At 38.2% G+C, this 21,458-nt stretch overlaps 1 protein-coding gene across 1 annotated transcript in view; it reads left to right on the top strand.

Moving 5' to 3' along the window:
• RALGAPA2 (Ral GTPase activating protein, alpha subunit 2 (catalytic)) overlaps positions 1–21,458 on the top strand; it is a 535,657-nt gene that overhangs the window by 107,197 nt on the left and 407,002 nt on the right. Inside the window, exons 5-9 of the mRNA XM_006860649.1 lie at positions 1,427–1,470; positions 7,464–7,641; positions 8,466–8,581; positions 12,233–12,371; positions 15,514–15,713. Coding sequence (XP_006860711.1) covers positions 1,427–1,470; positions 7,464–7,641; positions 8,466–8,581; positions 12,233–12,371; positions 15,514–15,713 — 677 coding nt within the window. The remainder of the gene's footprint in view (positions 1–1,426; positions 1,471–7,463; positions 7,642–8,465; positions 8,582–12,232; positions 12,372–15,513; positions 15,714–21,458) is intronic.

Here is a 21,458-nt window from a genome sequence, read left to right as displayed (position 1 = left end):
GAGGTTGGCCCAGGATCGGACATTGTTTTGTTCTGCTGTGCATGGGGTCGCTATGAGTCGGTTCTGACTCGATGGCACCTGACAACAACAACAACTCCATTGCTATCTAGTGGATTCCGAGTCACAGTCACCCTATAGGGCAGAGTAAACTGCTCAGTAAGGTTGTCTGAGACTGTAAATCTTTACAGGAGCAGAGTTATCCCATCTTTTCCCCTCCAAGTGGCTGATGGGTTTGAACCACCAACTTTGCAGTTAACAGTCCAATGCCTAACCCATTACACTACCAGGATTCTTTCCATTTGGTATTTAGGTGGGATTATTTAGGTGGAAATTTCCAGGCTATCTCCATATTGAAGGAGTGAACATATTTATAGTACACTGTTGTTTTTATGTGCTATCGAATTGGTTCTTACTCACAGTGGCCCTGTAAAGGGATTCCATGAACAGCTGGTAGGTTTGAACTGCCAACCTTGTAGTTACCCAGTCCAGTGTTTATCCTATGGCGCCATTGTTGTTAAGTGCTGTCAAGTTGGTTCTGACCCATAGTGACCCTGTATAGGGTTTCCTAGGAGAAGCTGGTGAGCTTGAACTGCCGACCTTGTGGTTCAAACGGCTTTGCAGTCTGGTGCATTAACCTATAGCGCCACACCAGGACTCCTATGGTGCCATACCAGGGCCTTATAAGATATTAGGTAATATGTTTTTATCCTCCTAAGAGCGATTATGCCAGAGGTATTCAGAAGACAGTTGTTGTTGTTGTTATGTGCCAAGGAGTCAGTTTCGATTCATAGTGACCCTGTACAGGGTTTCCAAGGCTGTAAATCTTTACGGGAGCAGAAAGCCTCATCTTTCTCCCGCAGAACAGCTGGTAGTTTTGAACTGCTGACCTTGAGGTTCGCAGCCTGATTCATAACCGCTACGCTACCAGAGCTAGTTCTGAATAAATCTTGTTTCCCCTCTGTGGTAGGGACCAGAGCTCTCCTCTAGAGGATTTACTGGTGTACTGAGCCTTGTAAATGTCTTTGCCGAAGGAGAAAGATAGCTTTTTGAATATTTGTAAAACATTCTTGTAAAAATGGTTTGTGAATAGTGGTTTACTATTATTTTCACTTTTAGAGATATTCTTAAGCATTCATTTTATGCATTCCGAGGTATTTGCTCGTAATCTACTATAGGTGAGATGTTTGCACATAACCTACCATGGGTGTTTAGGTTATCATGATATCAATCATAATGACTTTTAAAAGAGTTTTGAAGAGGTACATAAAACACTTTGATCTTAAACATGCCTCTTCCATGATGATATTACGGTTCTTCTAGAGGCCAACCTTTTTCTGTTTATTTAAATATATAGATATATAGATAAAAGAATATATATAGTTTTTCTAATATGTTTCATTTCTAATTCATTGTTTTAAACTTTTAGGCTCAACTTTAAAGAAGCTTCTACATACTGGAAATTCTATTAAGGTATTTATTTTAGATGAAATTTTAATGACGTTTTACATTACTCTTAAATTAATGTCATGAAGTGACAAAATCATGCCATTCTTAAAAAAATATTTTAAGTCTCTTAATTTTTAATTGGTAATATATGATAAATATTGCTAAGACTTTTGTTCCTATGTCACAGTATATCAACTTACGGCAGAAGAATCAACTCAATGGCACTTAACAACAACAACATTATGGTAGAAATTTTTTATATTGGGTGAAAGTGAATGGGGATTCAGAGACTTGAGCCTGAGTTCTAATTCTGGCTCAGCTGTTTAGGGGACTTGGGCCAGTAACTAACTGCTCCAGTTTTATTATATGAAACAGGAAAGGGTTGGGCAAGTTTCCTCTGTAAGCTTCAGCATGCCTGATTCTGTCCACCTAAGTGATTGGTTAAAATTGCAGTTGTCTTTGAATTAGTTTTGACAATTGTGAGAACCAATTTGTATTTTATCATGACAGGTACCATGGAGTCTTCCTCCAATCTTGATGCCATGTTTTTCTTCATATAACCCAGTTTCTTGGATTATTTGCTTAGCATACAGTTTGAATAAGTATGGTGAAAGAATACAACCTTGTCACACACCTTTTTAAAGTTTAGACCATTCAGTGTTTCTATGTTCTGTTGGAACAACTACGTCTTGGTCTAGGTACAGATTCCTTAGCAAAATTAAGTGTTCCAGAATACTTCGCAATGTTTTCCATAGCTTGTCATGATCCACACAATTGAAAGCCTTTGCATAGTCAATAAATCACAGGTAAACATCTTTCTGATATTCTCTGCTTTCAGCCAAGATTCATTGGACATTAGCAATGATATCCCTTGTTCCACAGCCTCTTCTGAATCTGGCTTTAGCTTACAACATAGAAGAACCTTAAAAACATTCTGCTGAATAACAGAAGTCAGTCATAAAAAAACAAATATTGCATAATCCTACTTATATAAATTATTCAGAAGAGGAACATGCAGAGAAACAAAAGTTTATCAGTGGTTATCAAGGGCAGGGGAGAAGGAAATGAATGGGGAATTATTACTTAATAGGTACTGAGTTTCTGTTTGGGATGATGAAAAACTCAGAAATAGTGTAGAAGATTTTACAACACTGAACTGCACACTTAAAAATAATGTGTACTTAAATATGTTTTTAAAAGGCTAACTATTACATTTGTTGTGTAAAATTAACAAAACAACAACAAAGACAAGCATTTATTATCTCATGAACACCATGATTCAGGAATATCAGTGGCTTAGCTGGGTGGTTTGAGCTCAGAGTCTCTGATGTAGCTGCATTCAGTTTGCAATTATCCGAAGGTTTTGATTGGAGCTGCAAGATCCACTTCTAAGATGGCGCACCCACATGATTGCTTAGTAAGAGGCCTCAGTTCCTTGCCAGGTAGGCTTTTCCACATGTTGCTTTAGTGGGCAGCTAGCATTCAGGGGGCTAGGAACCAAGTCCAGATGCTTCCCTGCAGCAGCACATGGGGGATGCATTTGCTGTCTCATTGCAGCATGTCTGTCCCAGAGTGCAGCCAGGGTCTCTCAATGCGCCTGGCTACCACTCTGCTCCCACAGCTGCTTCAGCTGCTGCTATTGCTGCTGGCTTCTGGTCCAGAACAAGAGAGGAGGATGAGCACAAGTGCATGGTCTGTGAGTGCTGGGAAAGCAGGAAGCGCGTCATTACCCTTCCATCTTCTTTTGGTGCTTTCTGCAAAATTCAATAATTTGCCCAGAGAATCCTTAAGTAATGAAAGTCGAGGCTTGAATTTTTTCTTCAGTTCCCCTAGCTTGAGAAATGCTGAGTATGTTCTTCCTTTTTGGTTTTCTGACTCAAAATCTGTGCACATTTTGTTTTAATATTTGACTTTGTCTTCTCGAGCTGACTTTTGAAATTTTCTGTTCAGCTCTTGTACCTCCTTATTTCTTCCATTTGCTTTAGCATCTCTACGCTGGAGAGCAAGTTTTGGTGTCTCTTCTGACATCCATTCTGATCTTTTGTTTCTTGTCTTCTTAATGACTTTTTGCTTTCTTCCTGTATGATGTTCTTGATGTTATCCCACAACTCTTCTGGTCTTTAGTGTTTAATGTATCAAATGTTCTTCACATGATCTCTAAATTCAGGTGGGCTATATTAAAAGTCATATTTTGGCTCTTGTGGACTTGTTTTCATTTTCTTCAGCTTCAATTTGAATTTGCATATGAGTAATTGATGGTCTGTTCCACAATCTGGTAGTGTAGTGGTTACAAATTGGATTGCTAACTTCAGGGTCAGTAGTTCAAAACTATCAGCTTTTCCAAGGGACAAAGATGAGGCTTTCTGCTCCTGTTAAAATTTACAGCCTCGGAAACCCTGTACTCAATAGCACATAACAGCTCAGAACTGGCTCAACAGCATGTAACCAAAACCACCACAGTTAAGTCCTGTTGTGGTGCTATTCGATAAGCACTAGACTAGTAACCACAAGGTTGCCAGTTAAAACCTACCAGCCGCTGCATGGATAAAGGCGTGAGATGACACAAAAATATAAGTGACAGAGGAAAATAATTCACTTGTAGCTTATTTTGTATGTCTTTTTCATAATCCAGTGTATTTTAAATTTATATAATTTAGACAATCGTAGCCATTTAAATTTGAATTGTTAGCTATCTTGTTTTTTAATGTTTTATTGTGAATTATGTTATAGTTTACATGGGAGAACATTAGTTTTATATTCATCCTCTCGTATATCATTTCATTGCCATGGTTACCATCCCCTCCATGCGCCATCAACCAACCAAAGGGTATATCCTGCCAGCCTGTTCCCCGGCCGTCAGCACACAGCCCCTCTTCCTCTCTGGGTCTAGAGTTCCCAGCTGCTCCATCTCTCCACGTCATCGTCTCTGCCTCCATCTCTGGCATCAGCACTTCTCTGGGTAGGGTCCCACACTCCACTCTTCTCCCTTGATGGTCCCAGGGACCTCCATGCCTGGACTGCAAAGTCCATCACTCTCCTCCTTTTGCTACAAAACGTCTACCTTTACATTTCCAACCCTCACAAGCAGTCCTGATAACAATTATTCACTTTGTACCACAAGAGACCTATCCCTATCCTTTCATTAGCCCCACCCAGACAGTTTGGCTACTATTCAATTAACTGTCTTTTACATGTTGAAAAAAGAACAATTCTTAGACTCATATTTTATACTTGTTATTTTAATAGAATAATCTTATAGTTAAATTCTATCAAGTTGTTGTTGTTGTTATGTGCCATTGAGTCGATTCCGACCCATAGCGACCCTGTACAGGGTTTCCGAGGGTGTAAATCCTTACGGGAGTAGAAAGCCTCATCTTTCTCCCACAGAGCGGCTGGTAGTTTCGAACCGCTGACCTTAAGGTTCGCAGCCCGATTTGTAACCACTACGCTACCAGAGCCCGATTCGTAACCACTACACATGTTTATTATACTGTTGTTGTTAAGTGCTGTTGAATTGGTTCTGACTCATCACCACCTTGTTTCTAAGAAGTGGCTGGTGGGTTTGAACCACCAACCTTGTGGTTAGCAGTCCAAAGATTATCCTTTGTCAATTGTTGTTGTTAAGTGCTTTCAAGTCAGTTCTGAATCATAGTGACCCTGCATAGGGTTTCTGAGGAGCAGCTGGTGGGTTTGAACTGCTGACTTTATAGTATGCAGTCTAGTTTTGATCCTATAGCGCCACATCATAAAAAGTTATCATAAAAAACTGCTGACTTTTAATAGAGAAACTTTCTTCTTGTTAAATTCAGTATTTGTTCTTGTTAAGTACTGTTGAATGGATTCCAACTTATAGTGACCCTGTACTGGTTTTCTGAGGAGCAGCTGGTGGGTTTGAACCATTGACCTGGTGGTTCACAGTCTAGGGATCACCCTACAGCGATGCACCAGGAGTTCAGTAAATTCAACATAATTAGAATAAGTATGTGTAGAGGTTGGAGTCCTGGTGTGGTAATATAGGATAAAATACTAGACTGCAAGGTCGGTGTCGAAAACAAGGTCAGTGATTCAATCTTACCAGCTGCTCCTTGAAAACCGTATACAAGGTCACTATGAGTCAGAACTGATTCGATGGCACTAAATAACACCAACATCTGTATTGTTTTTGTATCGACAGCTGGATAGTATTCTGCATTTAGCAATATTACCATTCATTTTACCTGCTTAAAGAGAGTAGGGGAGTTTGTGTAGAGTACTAACTCTTGGTCTGTCTGCAAGTGTGCTATGAAATCACCACAGTTAATGAGTGCAGCACTCTCCAAATCAGTGTCTGTCTTGGTGTATTTGATTTCTGTTGTGAGTCATCCAAGCTCAGTTTTCTTTCTTCACTCTTCTCCTCCTTGTAACTGTTCTATAGAGCTTCATGTTTGACTTGCAATACCCTTGCTCTTGTTTAAAACAAGCACAACCTTGTTTTAATTTACAAGATGGCTGGGGATAGCAGTCATTTCTGTGTTCTGCATTTGGACTCACTAATCTTTCAGCTGCAGCTGACATTTTAATCTCTTTTGCTCATTTAACTTTTTTTTTTGGCCATCATCTTCATAGTCATTTTGTTGTTGTTAAGTGCTGTCAAGTCGGTTCCAACTCATAGCTACCCTGTATAGGGTTTCAAATTGAGTTCTCAGTCCTGCGCTTTGTTCTATAGTGCCACACCAAGACTTAGCCATTTAGGACTATGTAAATGGTGGCAGCAGTATTTTTGAATTCTAGGCATAGTGTGAGTAAGTATATGTAGAGGAGGTAAAGGACTCATCTAGTCTTGGTGTGGCACTGTATTTTAAGCTCTGGACTGCAAGTTCATTTGAATCCCAAAGTCGGTGGTTCAAAATCACCAGCCGCTCCTCTGAAACCCTATACAGGGTTGCTATGAGTTGGATTTTACTCAACGGCACCGGACAAAATAACAACTGCAGCCTCTAGCGATGTTTTCCAACAGATGGTACTGAGCTTTCAGAGCAAGACGAAGACATTGGAGAGACTATAGTAGGGACATAGACAAGAAAGCTGGAGAATTGCTCTGATCCCTTTGACTGTGTCTTCAAAGCTTTTCCTTATTTAGCTTCTGGAGGCTCAGTAAGTTAAATGTTTGGCCTGGTGGTTCTAACCCACTTTCTCCACAGGAGAAAGGTGAGGCAATTTGGTTCTGAACAGATTTACAGCCTCAGAAACCCTATGGAGCATTTCTCCTCTGTCTTATAGGATCTGTATGGGTTACTGTGAGTTGGAATCAACTTGATAACAGCTTACTTGGGTTTTGGTTCTGATTTTCAAGATTATGCCTGTATTTATTTCAGTGAGATGACAGAAATTCCATCCAAAGCAAAGTGAAATTTTGAAGAAACATTATCTTTGTCATCATTTTCATGGATAATCGAGTGTTGATGATAAAGGCACTGTTGACTTATGGAAAAAAATATTAATAATCAATGCTTTCATGATGAAATCCTGGTATAGTTCCGTAAGATAAGCACTGGACAAGGTCAATTTGAACTGCAAGGTCAGCAGTTCAAATCCACCAGTCACATCTCAGAAACCCTATACAGAGTTGGAGTCGGAACTGACTCAATGTCACTTAACAACACCAACAAGCAGCAGCAACTTTCATGACACTTTCGTAAGCCAGGCACGATTCTGAGTTCTTTACATATGTTCACTTACTTAATCCTTATAACTGCCCTTTGTGGTAAATGCCTTTTTTACAGATGTGGAGACTGAGGCAAAGAAATTCGTTTCCCACAGGTTAGAGCTAGAACATGGCAGTACCTGCATTTGAACCGAGGTAGCCCGTGTGCTATACTGCTGCATCTTTGCTCACATGACCCTAAGTGAAGAATCTGGTCGGTGTTTTAACAGCACCTTTATCCTCTAGTTTTTCTTTCTTAAGGCTGATGCTTCATTGCAGTGAATTTCTGCAAATACATGTGTTTCATTTTCATCGCTTTGAATTTTATTTTTAGATAAGATGTGAAGGAATCAGGTTGTTTCTTTTATGGCTTCAAGCACTTCAGACGAACTGTGCGGAAGAGCAGGTGCTCATTTTTGCTTGCCTCGTGCCTGGTTTCCCAGCTGTCATGTCATCTAGAGGGCCCTGTACACTGGAGACACTCCTCAATCCTAGCCCTAATGTAGCTGATGGTGAGTACTGTTAATAGATCTTAACATGCTGAAGTTACTGTGGAAGTTACATTGAGGAATTCTTTGTCATTCTCCTGAATAGAAATTGTAATTTCAAAGATGGGGTCTGAAGAGGAATTAGTCCCTATTCATATTCACAGTAGATTCTTACAGACATTAGAATAGGAAGAATTGGAGACTATTGTATATGAAATCATGACAGGATAAATTTACTGGAGTAGTGGAAACAGGAGTTGAAGGGAAGGAGACAGATGGTGGTATAAACACATTGTATTTCTAGAGTGTTTTTGTGGCTGTTAATGAGATTTAAATTCACCATCCTAAACTGCTGTCTATTGTCATCATCACTGTTGTTCTATAAGTGGACATTCATCTACTCTCCCAGGATCTTATTTTGCTAGTTGTATATATTTCATGCAGCATTTGTGGAAGGACAATAATGACTTCATGGAACTGTTAATGGTAGCTGTATGTGTCCTATGAATTTTCATGGAAACTCTCAGGGCTGTTGATTTATTGCTCCATATCACCTGATTGCCCAGTGACTGGCATATGTTCTTGGGCTAACCAAAGCAGAATTTAAAAGAAAAAAGAATGGTTAGGTGGAGAGATAATGAGAGAGCAGGCATCATAGGCACCTGTATTGTGTTCCCAAGACCTCTGTGCACACTGGCATGGAATTCAGTGTGAGTGGATGGAGGTAGTGGGTATATGGATAGATGGATAGGTAAGTGGATTTTTATCCAGACCATTGCATATGTTTTTAAAACTCAATGTAAAATTCAACTTTCCTGAAAGAACTCTCATTGTTTTCTACCCTATAGCAAAGATATATCCAGAAGAAATCACTCCACTCTTACCAGCCATGTCAGGGGAAAAGATCACTGAGGACCAAACGTGCTTTTTTCTTCAGATACTATTGAAGTATATGGTTATTCAGGTAAGAAGACAATTGTAGGTAGGTCAGTAATCGTTGCAGTCTCAGTAGGTTTCATTTGATATCAATTTATTAAACAAAGAGGATGTGCCATTGTTAGATCGCTTCAGTCAAGACTAAGCATATTTTGTGTATGTTTGTTCTATTTTTCTCTGTTTCACTTTTCTCTTGCCCTGACCTCTATGCTGATGAGAGAGGTTGGGGGAGGAGTAGGCTCAAAGGCTGACTGGTTAGATCAAGAGTAGGCAGAAGCGATGGGGAGATTGGACAGAAGCTTTATAACTTTCTAGCTGTACCACCAGCATAGACCTGCTTACATCACATATTCATTTTTTTTGCTGTGGGGAGCATTTATTCTTATTTTTGTTTTTATATCTTATTATTTGTTATGTATAGCTGATGCTTGAACAGCACATTTGAACTGCATGTTTCCACTTACTTGGTGATATATATAAACACCTTGTGATGCTAATCATCTCTTCATCAGCAATTAGTCTCTCCAGTAAATTTAAAAATGATCTCTCTTGATTGTCAAATGTTTTCCATCACATTTAGTACAATACAATGGGCCCCATACGGGATGCCATAAGTGATTTTGGAAATGCTCCTAAGTAGTAGCAGAAAGCTCTAACATTACAAGAAAAAGGTGAATTGATGAATATTTACCATAGATTGAAGTGTGTAGGTGCAGTTGTCCACCATTCAAAAACAAATGAACCCAGTATAAAGACATTATAAAGAAAAAAAATGTAAGAAAAGGAAATTAAGTCATACTGTAGCTCCACCTACAGTCACCAAAACATTGTACTTTTTGCAGAGTATCTTTTCATCTCATATTGAAAATGTGACTTTTATGTGGTTGCAACATGTAATACATATTGCATACAAAATGTGTTAATTGACTATATTATCTGTAAAGTTTCTGGTAAATAGTGGGCTGTTACTAAGTTTTTAGGGAGTCAAAAGTTATACATGGATTTTCAACTACATGGAGGGTGAACTGTATTACATATAATGTTGAAGTAAATTATTTGTTCATGTTACCAATCTCAAAGACAAAAATAATTATATTTACAAAGATACTGATAAGGAAATAATAATGAAAACTTAAGAAGAAATGAGGTATTAGAATTATGTCAGATCCGAATTACAAAGGAATCAGTGAACTTATATGAATTCTGCATGTGTCATTTTATTTAATCTTCATAAAATCATCTAAAGAGCATTATTGGCTTCATCATACCGCTAAAGAAACTAAAGTTTGATGGTTAAATAATATCATCAGAATTATGGAGAGACTAGTATCAAAGTTCACATTTAAACCCATTATCATTCCAAAGCTCAGATACTTAGCCATTGCACTACAATATTATTGAAGTAATGTTTTTCAATAGTAAATGAATAATGTCATCTTGAGTTCATAAATAGATAAGTTTTAGTATATAATTGGCAAACAAAACTCAACTATGTTTGTAAGATGCAACCATTACATTCCATTTGATGATGTTTCCTAATCTTTATACTTTACCATATAACCCGATTTACAACAGGAGGATCTTAGATTTGAACACAAGTTTATAACATGCATTCGTATGAATGTTATAAATGTCTCTATCCATTCAATTCACTCAAATCTTGTGAATATCACTGCCTAAACATTATGTATTATTTATTAGAAAAAATATGAGATGATTGTGCAAATGCGAATTGAATCAAAAGTCTTGTAATCACGAAGTATGAACATTTGCAGTTTCCTTAATAATGCAGAGCAGAAGAACTTTCACTTAAAAAAATTCTGTTCCTTATTTCTTAAATTACAAGGAGACTAAGATTTGAAACAGCTGCTGAGACCTATGACAGATTGCTTTTTCAGAATGACCACAGTATCTCCCATTCATTATGCTGTTCTGCCATATAAGCTTTTCTCTCCTCTTTAAAAGGAGAATGAGAATGTGGGTGGAAAGCAGTGTATATATTTTAGTTGAGTGGGTCACAACTTATTTTTCCTTTGACATTCTTAAGACCTGACTCTACCTTTAAAATTTTTTTTATCTTGAACACGTATTCATTTGTTGTGTTTACCAAATGAATGCAAAACTAAAATGAGTAATTTGTGATTTTAACATGCAATTTAAGTTGCCTGATCTATATAAGGGGGCTTTAAGAAACTCATAGAAAAATGGAATGAAAAGATAATGAAAGTTTTCCAAAAAAAAAAAAAAAAAAAGCCCCCTGATATTTCTAAACCTCAATATGGTTAGAATAAAATCTACTGATTTATTTCTTTCATTGAACACATCTTGGTTCCTGCATTCTTTCTGAGTATAATCCCGTCTCTGTTCTTCCCTTCATAATCAAGTTTGTTGGCATAGTAATCTCAGCCAAGTCTAGTTTCTTACCTAATGTTCCTTTGACACCCACTATAACCTACCTTCTTCACTGTCTCTATGAAATGACAGGCCCCAAGGCCATGAAGAGGCTCAAGCGGTTAAGTCCAGCGAGGACATTTTAGTGTCTGTTCTGTGTACTTTTAGGTAGCCTGTCAATCACTACCTTTCCTTCATGAGATTCTCTCCGCCTGTGGTGCTTTCTTCTGGCTTTTCTCCTTTTCTTTTACATCTTCCCTGTTTTTTCAGATGACTGTTTTTCTGTCTACTGTCTCTTAGAATTTTTTCCTTGGCTACCCTTTCTGACTGTTTATTCTTTCTGAGCAATCTTGTCCCATATCTCCTCCCATTTCCTTGAGCCAACAGCAGGAACACAAGGACTCCAGACCCGGAAAAGCCAACCAAAATATTCTCTTGTCTTTTAGAAGGTCTTCATTTTGCCTTTTCAGGCCCTTTCATCTCAACGTCCACCTGTCCATTAGTGGTTAGGAATTCCACTTGTCCCACGAAATTAGCAGAGTATTTAGAATTTGAATATATTGAATGACTTGTGTTCTTATTCCAGAGATATCACTACTGAGCTGTGGATAAGTTACATAATTCATAGTATCCTGTTTTAAAGAACAAAGGTATTGATAGGGAGCAAAGGTTATTGTGCAGATCATGACCTTCTAAATTGTGTGTAGAATTTTATGTGCCTGCCCTTTCCTCTCTCCTGTACTCCCCTCCCTCCTGCCCTCCTTTCTACTGAGGTCAGTCTTCAGAGCAGAGTTCCTCGTTTGGTACACCTCAGCAGTGCTGCCGACCAGTTACAGATGCAGAGCCTTGCTGCCCTGGGGCAGCCAAAGTACCTCGTCCCTTTACCTCAGTAGCTAAACAACAATGACGATTTTCTAGGTGAACTATAGCATGAGAAAGAGCTCTGTGCTCTGTGGTCTAAACAATATCAAAGACTAGGGACAGGTCTTCTCTAAGGCTCTCTCTATGCAGTTCATAGGTGATGTGGGGTTACAGTGTCTCTCTTGTAACCCCACCTATCCTGTTGGCTCCTGTGGGGAGGTGTCTGCTGTTGAGCTGTTTTTGGGGAAAAAATCATGACATTTTTTGAGTTCTGGTAAAATACTATGATATTACATGACTGTCATTATTTTTCAAGTTTTTTTTTTTTTTTAGACAGAAATTTTAATAATATAGCAGCATTTCATTTAAGTTTATATTAATTTGAAATAAAAATATACATATGTTCTTTTCCATATATTATCCAAAGGCTGCGAGCTTGGAGTGGAAGAATAAGGAGAATCAAGATACTGGTTTTAAGTTTCTTTTTACTTTGTTTCGAAAATATTATCTTCCTCATTTATTTCCATCATTTACTAAGTTAACAAACATCTACAAACCTGTACTAGGTAAGTAGTGATTGAGCTGTCTCTAGAGGCTGTCCACAGGAAACTGTGTACTGTTTCTTCAGGATGATCTTTGATTATTTTCAGAGTAAAAGAATCATTTATATATGTGCTTAGTTTTTGTTGTTAAGTGCTATCAAGTTGGTTCCAATTCATAGCCACCTTATATAGGGTTTCCAAGGAGCGACTGGTGGGCTTGAAGTGTCGACCTTATGATTAGCAGTCCAATACTTATCCTACAGCACTACACCTTTGATTATTTAATAAATTTAAGGTTTCCTAATAAGTAATTTGTGATTTTACTTATTCCTAATAAGTAATTTAAATTATTTGTACAGACTAAGATTTTTGCAATATTTTGCATACACATTGTAGTAATAGATTGGTTGGGGGGTGGACTGTGTGTGGCTGCTATACTCAGAAATAATTTGAAATGCATTATGGTATTTTTGATGTCATTCTATGTACTATCTTTTAATGTTAAACTACATGTATTTCCTAGAGTCTTCTTTTAGGGGTAGTTCAGTAATATGACTCCAAACCTTGGTCATTGGTAAAGCAGGCCAACTCTGAGCATATAGCTTCACAGTATTCCCTTTTTGTATACATGCAGCAGCCCCTTCTTGTAGCTGCTTATGCAGAGGGAAATGGTTGTACAATTGAACAAACTTAAGGATAGTAAACCAAAGTTGGGTAGGAAATAAAAGGAAATTTCTTATCTAACTCTTCAGATTTTTCTTCTTTGAGGGTAAGTCAAAAAGTATTGCTACATAATCATAGGCCCCTATATTAAATAAAAATACCAACATGTTAGGTGATTGTTTCTGTGTCTGTCGTCCATCTAGGTATATATACTTGTGTGACGTTATAGGATAACCACTGGACCGCTAACCACAATGTCTGTGGTTCAAATTCACCAGCCCCTCCTCAGAATCCCTTTATGGGTCACTATGAGTCAGAACTAACTCAAAGACACCTAGAAATAGCAACTCTTCCCTGAAGAATTCTGAGCTCTTCAGTTTACACCACATTGAAGCAGCAGTTTTGGCAGCCTGGAGTGACTCAAATCATGTTCCTTTAGTCTGAGTTTGAGGAACTCAAAGAAGTCTAAAGGGGCAAGGTTAGGGACGTAGAGTGGATAAGGGGATGCTCCTGGTGAAATTCTCATAGGACAGACCTTGCTACCCTTGAAGAATAAGCAGTGTACATTATTATAATGGAAAAAAAAATGTCCTTGGCACAACTTTCCTGATCTTTTTCTCACCAATGCAGTTTTCAGTCTTCTTAAAATGTCTTTATAATAAGACCCAATGATTGTCCTTTAAGAAAGTCTATCAATAGTCCTCCTTGGAAATCCCTAAGAGCAGTCATCATAGCCTTCTGAGCTGACCTCTCTGCCATGAATTCATCTTTAAACTCTTACCAACCTTTTTATAAATATTTGATCCATTAAAAAAAAAAGCTGTTTGTTTTATGTGCAACAACGTTTCCATAAACTTGCTGCAAAACTTCAGTGGGAACATGTATACTTGAGTCTTGTTAGAAATTTTGTATTAGTCTTCACCTCAAAATCTTTTTTGCCCCCATGACACAAAAAGCATCCTTTCTTTTTAATGGTACCCTAATGAGACTAAGGAGTCCTGCTGTGGTATTGCAGGATAATCATTGAACTGCTAACTGCACACCTGGCAGTTCAAACCTGTCAACTTCTCCTTAGAAACCCTATTTGGAAATGCTATGAGTCGGAAGCAACACGACAGCATTGAACAACAACAATAAGACTAAATGGAGCTCTGAAAGCGCCAAGCGTTAGATGTTGGACTGCTAACCACAATGAGGACAGTTCAAATCCACCAGCTGCTCTGTGAGTGAATGATGAGGTTGTCTGCTCTCCTAAAGATTTACGGTCTCAAAAACCATATATATTTATAAGGCCATTATGAGTTGTAATCGACTTGACGGCATTGGATAGTGGAATGAGACTAAGTCGAGTGTATCACTCAGAGACTTGTCTGCAACCATCCATTGATCACATAGACTTGTCTAAACATATTTTGTTTTGATTAAATCCATGTGTAGCATACTGGTTATGAGTCAGGCTATTAACCTCAAGGTCAGCAGTTGGAAACTACCATCTGTCCAGCAGGAGAAAGATGAGGCTTTCTTTTCCCATAAAGATTTGCAGATTTGGAAACCCTATGCAGGGTCGCTATGAGTCCCAACTGACTCCATGGCCCACTACCACCACCACCATGTATGAACTAGAACTCTTGTAGCAATATTTTTTTACTTATCTTTGAATAAGAAATAGTGATTTCTAGGGCAGAATCATACTTTAGAGTGGTGAAGTCTCATATAATTTTTTTGAAGTTGTTAAAAAGGGTTATTAGTTAATAATAACAATCAAAATCTAAAACCAAATCCACTGCCATCGAGTTGTGACAAAAATAGAAAATAGTGACAAAAATAGAAACCCATGGGCTTTCTAAGGATCTATAATTCCAGAAATCTTTCCAGAAGCACATCTTTCTCCCGTGGAGCAGGCTAGTGAGTTTGAACCACCAACTTTTTGGCTAGTGGTTGAACTTTTTAATCATGGTGTCATCAGGGCTTGCTATAACAGTAACCAACACCCAAACCAAACCCTGCCATCGAGTGGATTCCTCCTCATAGTGACTCTCCCTATAGGGCCGAATGGAACTACTTCATAGGGTTTTCAAGAGTAAATCTCTAAAGAAGCAGAGTGCCTCATCCTTCTCCCATAGAGCCACTATTGACCTCAAACCACTGACTTTTGCCTAACCCGCTGTGCCACTTCTATTTGATTAGAATGTCACATGGTGTTGGAATCCTGGTGTGGTGCTGTAGGATAAGTACTGGTTCAAATCCATCATCTACTCCTTGGAAATCCTATACAGGGTTATGAGTCAGAACTGACTTGACAGCAAGATGGAATCATAAATGACAACAACAAGATGGAATCATAAATGAGCCTACCAAAACATACCAATTTTAATAATTTCTTGTTATTTAGCCTTTTTTGTTACTTAAACAATCAACTATAAGTCAATTTAATTGAAACATATATGGGGGTTACATAATGTTAAGATTCAATAATGCTATCATGTGTTGTTTTCTCTGACAGACATCCCTCATTTGAGACCAAAGCCAGTGTATATTACTACAGTTCGGGACAATGAAAACATTTACAGTACAAAAATTCCATACATGGCAGCTCGTGTTGTTTTTATTAAATGGATTGTAACTTTCTTTTTGGAAAAAAAGTATTCAACCTCAACACAAAACACTAAAAATGGAGTTGATGTATTGCCCAAAATCATCCAGGTATGTCATTCATCATCTTTTCATTTCTTAATACTTAAGATAATCAAACACAGTAACACATAACCAAAGTAATGATTAATTAGGGTTATTGGTTCATACAGGTTTATGGTTTTTAGAGATTCACTGTTATTGGTGCACCCTACCCAATCTGAGGTTTCTGAGGAAGCTATGAATTGAAAGTACTTGTTATGTATGCTCCTGCTGAATCGTCATGATGAAGCAGTCTAGGGATTGAGGAAGACATTCTGAGAAAATGTTTCTCCCTTGTTCTCACTACTTCATGACCTTTGAACATTATTAGACCAGTTACATACTTGTGTTGCCTTCAAGATCACTAATGTATGTCATGGTTACCTATCACCTGGACGGCCCTCAGGAACCTTGAGGCCTCCAAGTGGCCTTTGAGATCTCAGGGAAAGAGTGAATCAGCTGCTCAAGGGTTTTGGGGTGCTCTTGATTTACGAGGATGGCTCTAGAAGGAAGGCTGCCTCGCCCTAAGACTTTGGTAAGGCCTCTTCTTTTGTGGGGCCTGAAGAACTTTCTCTCTGCTTGGCTTCTGTCAGACACAAATGCGCACTTTCACAGCAGGCAAGTTGCTAGGGACTCTGTGTTTGTTAGGGAGCACTACCACTTGTTTGAACTGCAAGGTTGGTGGTTCAAGCTCACCAGCTTCTCCTTGGAAACCCTATGCTGGGTCACTATGGGTCAGAATTGACTCAGTGGCACTTAACAACAAAAACAACAGTAACAACCACTTATGCAAGTCAGAGAGCAGTTCCTAAGGACCCGTGATTTGGCTTTGTGTGAATTTTTGTTGTCCCTAAATCAGAGACCAGAAGTGTAGTCACTTACAGCATTGGCTTGCTGGTGCCCTGGAGGTCCCAGAAGCATGACCTAGGTCTAAGATGGGAGAATGTACAAGCCTGAGGAGGCAGATAGGTAGCCTGTGCACTTAAAGATAATCAGTGTCTTAGATAAACACTAGACTAAGAGACTAGAGCATGAGGCTCCACTGAAATAGAATTGACTGAAGAATTCGAGGGCATGCCTGAGGGAGATACAATGACCATACCAATAAAAGAAAGTTCATAAAAACTTCAGTTTTTCAATTAAATAACTTAGTAGGCTAACTGAAAATCCATTGACCGCTGCTCAGAACACAGTATAATTGTTTTTCTGAAGAAATAGAGCACTGAGCAAAAATTGAAAGAGATCTCAGGGTCATTATGGGTTGGACTTGACAGCACTTAACAGCTCTTCAGTTAGCAGTTTACCCTTCCTCCCCATTCTGTCTTTGGCAGCTATCAAAGAATGTGTAAGCTGCTTTGTTTAAACCTTTTCTTGACTTTTTATAATAATGATCTCATATAACATTTGTCCTCTTGTGATTGAGCTATTTCACTCAATGTAATATCCTCTAGGTTCATCCTTGTTATGAGATGTTTAGCAGATTCATTATTATTCTTTAACATTGCATAGTATTCCATTATGCAGATACCATAGTTTGTTTCTCTGTTCATTTGTTGATGGATACTTCTCTGTTTCTATTTTATTGCTGTTGTGAATAGTGCTGTAATGAACATGATTGTACCTATGTCTATTCATGTCATAATTCTTATTTCTCTAGAATATTCACAGAGTAGTAGGATTGCTAGATCATATGATATCTCTGTTTCTAACTTTTATGGAAGGCCATTTTCTATGGTGCTTGTACCATTTTAGAGTCCTACCAACAGTGTATGAGAGTTCCAATCTCCACATCCTCACTAGATTTGTTGTTTTCTGAACTTTGCTGTTAAGGCTGTGGTAACATGATATCTCATTGTTGATGTGATTTGCATCTCTCTAATGACTGATGATTCTAATCCTGGTGTGGCGTGATAGGGTAAGCACTGGACTGGTAACCAAAAGGTGGCAGTTCAAACAAGCCAGACGCTCCTTGGAAGCCCTGTGCAGGGTTGCTATGAGTTGGAACTGACTCAGTAGCCCTTAACAACAACAATGGCTAATGTTTAGGCTCATTTTTCATCTGTTTGTTAGCTTACTTGAATGTCTTCTTTAGTGAAGTGTCTGCCCATGTTTAAATTGTATTGTTTGAGTTTTTGTTGTGGAGGTGTTGAAGTTTTTCATACATTTTTGAAATTGGTCCCTTGTTGGCTATGCCATTGAAAAACATTTTTCCTACTCTGTAGGTTAATGTTTTTACCCTTTTGAGAAATCTTTTTATAAGTGTTAAGGGTTTAATTTTAGTTCATCTTCTGCTATTTGTGCATTTTTAATTATGCTTTGGGATTCTGTTTATGCCATATATTAAAGTTCCTAGCATTGTTCCTGTCTTTCTTCCTTGGTCTTTATAGTTTTAGTTTTTTACTCAGATCTTTGATCCCTGTTGAGTTAGTTTTTGTGTATGGTATGAAGTGTGTTTAATTTTTCTGCAGATGCACAGCCTATTTTGCAAGCACCATTAGATACTGTCTCCTTCCCACTTAATGGATTTTGATCTTTTGGTAAAGATGGATTTATTCTGGGTTCTGAATTTTGTTCCATTGGTCGATGTGTATGTCATTGCACCAGTACCAGGCTGTATTAACAACTATGGCTTTTCTGAGATTGGGTAGTGTGAGACTTCCCACTTGTTCTTTTATTCAGTAATGCTGTACTTATCTGGGGCCCATAGGATAAGCACTTGATCTCAAGGTTGGTTTGAACTGCAAGGTTAAGTGGTTCAAACTCACCAACCACTCCTCAGAAACCCTATCCAGGGTCATTATGAGTCAGAACTAACAGCGCTTAACAACAACAACATTTTTTCCTTATAAAGTTGGTCATTAGTGTTTCCATTTTGTTAAGGAATGCTGTTGGTATTTGTATTGGGATTGCTTTATATCTTTAGGTTATGTTGTAAAGTATTGACATTTTCACAATGTTAACTTCCTATCCATGAGCATGGTTTTTTCCATTTATGTAGGTCTCTTTTGGGTTCCTGCTGGGATGTTTTATATTATTCTTTGTATTGGTCTTTTATTTCCCTGGTTAGATTTATTCCAAGTATTTTATGTTTGGGGGAACTATTGTAATTGGTATTGGTATCCTGATATCCTTTTCAGTATTCTCTTTGTTGGTGTAGAGGAATCTAACTGATATTTGTATGTTGATATTGTATATTCCTACTGCTGAATCTTCCTATTTGTTTTAGTAGCTTTCTTGTGGAATTTTTGGGATTTTCTATGTATATGATCGTATCATTTGCAAAAAGGCATTCAGTTTTATTTGCTCCATAGGCCGGGATGCTCATTCATGGAGTAGGGAACCTTCAGGCTTTTAAGGAGCTAGAACTTAGAGCTTTTGGGGTGAGTTGTATTAGAGGAGTGGAGTGTGCTTTAGGCATTTATCAACAGCCCTAGAAGAGCTTTGTAGCATTGCTATGCAGGGCAGAAGCCAGGGCAAAATGCCAAGGACCTGAGAGAGGCATACCTGCAAGCACAGTTGAGTAGAGACTCTTCTGATTGAAGGAGCTGTGCCCTGAGCATTTTCTGATCCAGCATCGTAATCTCTTAACTTCTCTAATAAACACAACACCTGTGACTATGTGTCTGAGTTCTGTGTGCCCATTGCAATTAATGATCAAACCCAATTCAGTAGATAATTCTTTGTGAGGGTTGGTTGGTGCTAATTATTTTTATAGTGGTGTAAAATGGCATCCGTATCTGGCTTCCGTTCCTTTCTATTTCTCTGTGTTGAAAATATTGGCTTAACCAGAGAATCAGTGACACGAGAGATGGAGGCAGAGGTGATGGCATGGAGTGATAGAGCAGCTGAGGACTGTAGACTCATGGGAAGAGAAAGGCTGTGTGCTGGCTGCCAGGAGACTGGCTTGCAGAATGTGCCCCTTGGCTATTTAAACAATTGTATATTCCTGCCTTTTTTTGTCTACACAAAACAAAACTAACTAAACAAAAACAAAGCGGGAATAGAGACAAACAGGGAAACTTAGTAGCCAGGATGAAAATATCAGGTGTTTCTAGTGGCAGACTCTGCGCCATAGGGAACTGTGGGTCTCTTCATACTATGAGTAAGACTCACATTTCATGGAGTTTGGGGAGTGGCATGCAGAATGTTTTATCTCCAGAGGTCATTCAGGGAGGAAGCCATAAAGTACTCAGGTGCCATGTTGCCTACTTTTTACTAATAGCTAAGACGCCAATGCCTGGGAACACAGAGTTTCAGTATGCAGGGCCAGGAATAGATGTTAGAGGGGCACAGAGGGAGAGAGAGAAAATCACAAAGCATTTCTCCTGGGTGGACATTAATGTGCCCATTTTGCATTGTTCAGCTTTTGTCCCCACACCACTTTGCAGAATCTTCCAATTAGGTCTAGTAGCTTTTTAACTGAATCTTTGGGGTTTTCTATGTATAGTATCATATTGTCTGCAAATAGTGAGAGTTTTATTTCCTCTTTGCCAATTTGGATACCTTTAATTTTTCTATCATGGTGTATAACTCTGGCTAATACTTCCAAAACAATATTGAATAGGAGTGGTGACAAAGGGCATCCTTGTCTGGTTCCCATTCGCAGAGGGAATGATTTCAGTTTCTCTCCATTGACAGCAATGTAGGCTGTTAGTTTTGTATATGTGCTTTTAATTATGTCGAGGAATTTCCCTTCAATTTATAGTTTGTTGAGTGTTTTTATCAGGAATGGATGTTGGATTTTGTCAGATGCCTTTTCTGCGTGAATCAATATGATCATGTGGTACTTTTCTCTTTTCTTATTTGTATGTTGGATTATGTTGATTGTTTTTCTAATGTTGAACCATCCTTGCATCCTTGATATGAATCTCACTCGATCATGATGTATTATTTTTTTGATGTGCTGCCGGAATCTGTTGGCTAGGATTTTTCTGAGAATTTTTGCATCTATGTTCATGAAGATATTGCTGTGTAATTTTCTTTCTTAGTGATGTCTTTCACTGGTTTTGGTGTGAGGGTTATGCTTGCTTCATAAAATGTCTTAGGAAGTTTTCCATCCTCTTCTATCTTCTGGAATAATTTGAGTAGAATTGATGACAACTCTTCCCTGAATGTTTGGTAGAACTCACCAGTGAAGCCATCTGAAACTGGAGTTTTCTTGCTTGGGAATTTTTTGATGACCTGGTCAATTTCTTATTTTGTTATGGGTCTGCTCAGGTTTTCTACTTCACTCTGCGTAAGTTTATGTAGGTCGTGTTTTTCTAAAAATGTATACATCTCTTGTAAGTTTTCAAATTTGTTGGAGTACAACTTTCATAGTATTCTGTTGTTACCATTTTGATTTCCTTTGGTTCTGTTGTGACGTTGCTCATGTAGTTTCTCAAGGCGTGTTATTTGTGTTTTCTTCCTCTTTTCTTTTGTTAGGTTTGCCAATTTTATTAATCCTTTCAAAGAACCAGCTTCTTGGTCTTGTTCATTCTTTCTGTAGTTTTTTGTTTCCGATCTCATTTATTTATGCTCTAATTGTCGTACATGCTGTGTTAATGTGTTAATTTTGGTTCTTTCATCTTTTTGGATGTGTGCATTTGTTGCAATAAATTGCCCTCTTAGCACCATTTTCTCCATGTCCCAAAGATTTTGATATATTGTGTTTTCATTCTCATTTATTTATAGGAACTTTGTGAATTCACGTTTTATTTATTCTACTATCCACTTGCTTTTCATTCAGTGTCCATGTACTTGCCTATATTTCCTTGGTATTTCCTTATACTTGAT

Source organism: Chrysochloris asiatica, unplaced genomic scaffold (assembly GCF_000296735.1).
Source record: "Chrysochloris asiatica unplaced genomic scaffold, ChrAsi1.0 scaffold00039, whole genome shotgun sequence".
Taxonomy (NCBI): domain Eukaryota; kingdom Metazoa; phylum Chordata; class Mammalia; order Afrosoricida; family Chrysochloridae; genus Chrysochloris; species Chrysochloris asiatica.
This window is presented reverse-complemented; position numbering and strand designations above follow the sequence as displayed.